The 4,978-nt window shown below is 36.2% G+C and overlaps 1 protein-coding gene across 1 annotated transcript; it reads right to left on the bottom strand.

Annotated features, from left to right (window-relative positions):
- Positions 1–652: 652 nt before the first annotated feature.
- LOC148195227 (uncharacterized) lies at positions 653–2,266 on the bottom strand. Its single transcript, XM_088094416.1, has one exon. It carries the CDS (start codon positions 2,264–2,266, stop codon positions 653–655), a length of 1,614 nt encoding a protein of 537 aa, XP_087950542.1.
- Positions 2,267–4,978: the final 2,712 nt, after the last annotated feature.

The following is a 4,978-nucleotide window of genomic DNA, read 5'->3' as shown; positions in this document are numbered from 1 at the left end:
AGCATGTATGCATATGAGCTAAAAATATTTCAAATTTAAAGCTTCATTCAAACATACACAATAGGATATTTAAGGCAAATAATTTTAGGATGAAGAACTTATAAAACATTGTTTAAACATACATTGAACTATATAAGATAGGAATTTTAAAGCATACAAAAATATGGCTAGATTTTCAAAATTGCAAAACTGGAACGCATTTAAAAATTCAATCCTAAGATATTTCTAATGATTCTTAGATCTCTTCTAATGTTTACCCCTTTAGATATGCCTCCAATTTCGTAATGATAATCCTCTAGGTTGTTTCCACATTTTGTTTAGATCTTCATCTTGAGGATTGTCATCATTCTTCGCTTCATTTGTTGTCTTCTACAAATCTTCATCATTGCCTGCATCTAATTCAACTGACTCAAGAGGTTTGGCCTCAAGGTCTACAATTTCATCAAAGACAACATGCACACATTCTTCTATTTCAAATGTTTTCGGATTGAAAACTATATATGCTTCGTATATTAGAAGATATAAAAAAAAAATAGTTTCATCGGCCTTGGAATAAAATTTTCTTAATTTTTGTTTTAAAGAAATTCTAAATATTAAACAATAGGTACCCAACTACTTGTATGGGTCCTTTGGGTTAGATTTAGAAAAAAAATCATTTTACAACCCAAACATATCTACCACTTGGAACACCATAATGCTTAATTTTACATTTGTTAGATGTATGACCCTTTTTCATACAATAAAAGCATGATGCAACATTTGTGTTCCTATAAGTTGTTCCTTTTTCTACCCAAGTTCTACGGGTTCTATGATTATGTTTATTTTTAATTCTAGGAACATACTTATTTTTAACAACCTTATTTTCATTATTTTTACTACATTCTCCTAAGGTTGTTTCATCTAGTAGTTTTTCACAAGATGCACATTTATCACTACTAGTATATTTACCTTTTTCATAAAATAAAATTTTATTTTTCAAAGTTTTATTTTCATCAATAATAGTTTCAAAATTTGTTTTTAAATTTTGATTTTCTTCAAGAGTATTTTCAAAATTCAATTTTAACTCTTTGAAATCCTTTTTCAATTTCTTATGAGCTATATCTAATTTTTCGGATTCTACTAATAAAGCAGCATAAGTATCATGCAATTCATCTTCACTATCATATTGACTAGAATTTTCTGAATCGTTAAATGTACTTACTTGGCTTCCAGCAGTGTCGTCATCCGCCATTAGACATATGTTTGCTTCTTCATCAGAATTGCTCGAGTCAGAAATTGATTCGTTGTCATCGTCCCATGCGATGTATGCTCTCTTTTTCTTGAAGAATTTCTTTTCCTTCTTTTCTTCACCCTTCTTTTGATTTGGGCAGTCTGCTTTTAAATGTCCCTTTTCTCCGCAACCGTAGCATCTATAGTTTGAGGAAGATCCTTGATTTTCTCTCTTTTCGTTTTTGAATCTCCCTTTGCCTTTTGATTTCATGAACCTGTTGAACCTCTTGATTCGTAGACTCAAATTTTCGTCTTCTTCTGAGTCTTCATCTTCCATTTTGCTTTTGCTCTTTTCTACCTCAGATTTGAAGGCTAGAGTCTTTTTCTTAGTTTTTGCTTCTTCTTCATCTAGTCTTCCGAGGTCAAGTTCGTGCTCTCTCAACTTTCCAAATAATGCAGCCATGGTCATTGTGTTGAGATTTTGTGACTCAGAAATTGCAGTCACTTTTGGTTGCCAAGACCTGTCTAAAGATTTCAAAATTTTTATATTAAGCTCATCAGTATCGAAAGATTTACCTAGTCCAATAAGATGGTTTACGATGTTGGTGAAGCGTTTCTGAACATCTACTATTGTTTCCCCTTGCTTCATCCTGAACATCTCGTATTCCTGGATTAAGGTATTCTTTCTAGCTCTCTTAACATCATCTGTACCTTCATGGGTTACGCTTAGTACTTCCCACATTTCTTGTGCAGATTTACAAACAGAAATCCTGTAAAACTCATCAACAGTTAAAGCAGATGAAATAATATTACGAGCTTTTACATCATTACCAAATTTTTTCTTATCTTCAGCAGTCCATTGGTCACGGGGCTTTGGTTCCTGCATATTGTTAGTTGGAACAAAAGGACCAAATGCAACAGCATCCCAAATATCTACATCAATAGATTCCATAAAAATTTGCATTCTAACCTTCCAAAATGCATAATTTTCACCCGTGAATAGTGGTGGTCTATTGATAGAAGCACCCTCTGTGAATGTTTGATACGATCCCGCCATTTGAATGACTATCAAAGCAAGCTCTGATACCAATTGTCAGAGCGGCTGCAGCGGATGGGTTAGCGTGGAACAAACCAAGAGGGGGGGTGAATTGGTTATATACTTTTATTGTGCCTTTTATTATTTTTCTCTTAATTTTTCTTACTGGGCGAATGATTAAATATAAATGACAGAGTAAGAGAAAGAGAAAAATTACACAGGTGATTTTATCCTGGTTCAGATCACTAGGATCATACGTCCAGTCGCTTACCTCAAACAAGATAAACCTTTTTCACTAACACAAAACACTTACAAATATTAGTCACAAAGAAAAACAATTTGTAAGAGTTTAGAAATACCACCTCTCTTGAAACCACAAGAGATGAACTTACACTTCCTTTGAATCTTCACAAAGGATGACCACCTCCTTCGAATGCTTCACGAAGGATGATTCTCTTCCAGGCACTTCCTCGGACACACCAAGGATGAACAAGCTATTCCTCTATCACCGCAGTAGCACTTCAGGACTTTGCAGACAAGAGTTTCCTTAGCTTCAACAATCTCACAGAGTTCTCAAAGAGTTCAGAGATCTTTTGCACAAGGGAAGAGTTATTTTTGAGATAAAGAGTGAGCCATTTTATAGACTCAGCCTAATACCCTTCCATTCTTCGAAAACGGGCCATCTAACGCATTTAATCGATTAACATAAATATTAATCGATTAATAATGAGTACAACGACTAGTTTTTCAAATCTGAAACCCCCAACGGCTAGTTTTTCAAATCTGAAACCCCCAACGGCTAGTGTTAATTGATTATTCTCAGGAATAATCGATTAACTAAATAAATCAAATATAAATTACAAGAATCAACCCTAATACATATTTGAGCACTATTACATCAACTTTGATTATTATAAAAGCTTTATAAAATACAGAGATCTTCAATTTGTCTTTGTGGATCTTGACTTGTGCAAATCTGTTCATCATCAAAACTTCATCTTTGATTTTTGCTAACAGCTACCTCTTCACCTTTCTAGGGTTTTATCCTTCATTCTTTCATTATTGTTCATCTAGGTTCACCATGAATATGGTGAACTAAACCTTGTATGTTTGTTGGGGAATCAATGTAATCTTTTGAAGCTCTCATATATGGAATTTGTGCTTGCATCTTAATCTAAGACTTATGCTTTCTTTCATCATTAGTTAGGGTTTTTCCTCTTTGCTCAAGGCTTGCTTTGTTTAACTCATTCAATGCATGATTATTGATTTTGTCGATACGGGAACGTACGGGAAAGTCTAGATCCGGGGAATTTCTCCCAATAGTATATTGGTTCCCTTAAGCTCTTGTGCTAAATAAACTAATTATTAGGAATGCTAGGAATCGTATGAACTCGTAATTAAAGAGAAGCCTTCTTGAAAGGTAATTTAGAGAGTGGCATTAACAATGATGACTTGAATGTTGAATTCCTAAAATATATGAGAGTGGATAAGATGAAATTGACCCCCAACAACATATTCATCAATATATTTCATTGAAAGTGTCTGTCTTTTGTTTTAGCCATTGATCAACCTCATGCATACATGTTTATTTTCGTCTTTTGCATATTAAACTCCAATTATTTTGTTCTTAAGTCTTAGCTAATCATCAAATCACATAACTAAACTAGGTCGTGAGTCCTTTGGGAGAACGATACTTGGTCTTATTGAGTTTATTACTTGAAACGATTCGGTCATACTTGCCGATTGTTAAACAAGTTTGTGACATCATATTTTGGTGATCATAAATTTGTCCATCAGAGTGCACTATGTTTTTGCTGTGTATTTGAACGTCCGTTTGATGAGTGTTTTTCAACTCTTTGAACTTAACTAACGATCGTTTTCTCTGCTTCTCAGAGAACTAATGGCACCAAGACCTCCTCCTGCACCACAACCCAACGACCGTGAGGCATTCAACAACACCAGGTTATTGGAATCGGTGATTGAAAGGCTACAACAGCAGAACACTATTTTAATGCAGCAGAACGCGGCTGCTTTGCAAAGTTTGGAAGACGCTCGCGTAAACTCTGAGGCGACCCATAGACAACTGATGGAAATCATTGCGGCCACTAGGGTAACGGCCGGGGCATCTACTTCGAACGCTATTCCTCAGAACGAGTGGAGTTTGGAGAATTTCCTGCAGCATCGTTCGGCCAAGTTTGATGGGAAGTGCCTTCCTGACGAGGCAGACCAGTGGCTACGTGACATGGAACGGATCTACAACGCCAAGGGATGTCCGGACGACCGCAGGTTGGCATACACTGAGTATTTGTTGATTGGAGAGGCCAGTCATTGGTGGTCAGCGTGAAGATGTTGCTGACGGAAGCTCACAGTCCCATCTCTTGGGAAGTTTTCAGAAGTAAATTCTATGAAGAATATTTCCCAGACAGGATGTCCGTTTCTGAGTACACCAACAAATTGAAGCATCTGGTTCGTTTCAATACTATGGCTACTAGTGAGGAATGGGAGTGTAGAAAATTTGAGAACGAACTGAGGAGTAATCTGAAAGTGCTGCTATCCAGCCTATGCATCAGGTCGTTTCCTGCATTAGTTGAGAGGGCCAAGGTATTGGAAAAGAATGTGGCCAAAGTTGAACAACAGAAGAAGCAACAACAAACAGCTAGGGGGCCGATCATGTCCAGACCTAATCTGAATCGGGGCAGGATACCGTACGCTCGTCCAGCACCGCCGTCAAAT

Source organism: Vigna umbellata, chromosome 7 (assembly GCF_029865625.1).
Source record: "Vigna umbellata cultivar VRB3 chromosome 7, Vumbellata_1.0, whole genome shotgun sequence".
NCBI lineage: Eukaryota > Viridiplantae > Streptophyta > Magnoliopsida > Fabales > Fabaceae > Vigna > Vigna umbellata.
Note: the sequence above shows the minus strand (reverse complement) of the source record. Positions and strands in the feature narration are given on the sequence as shown.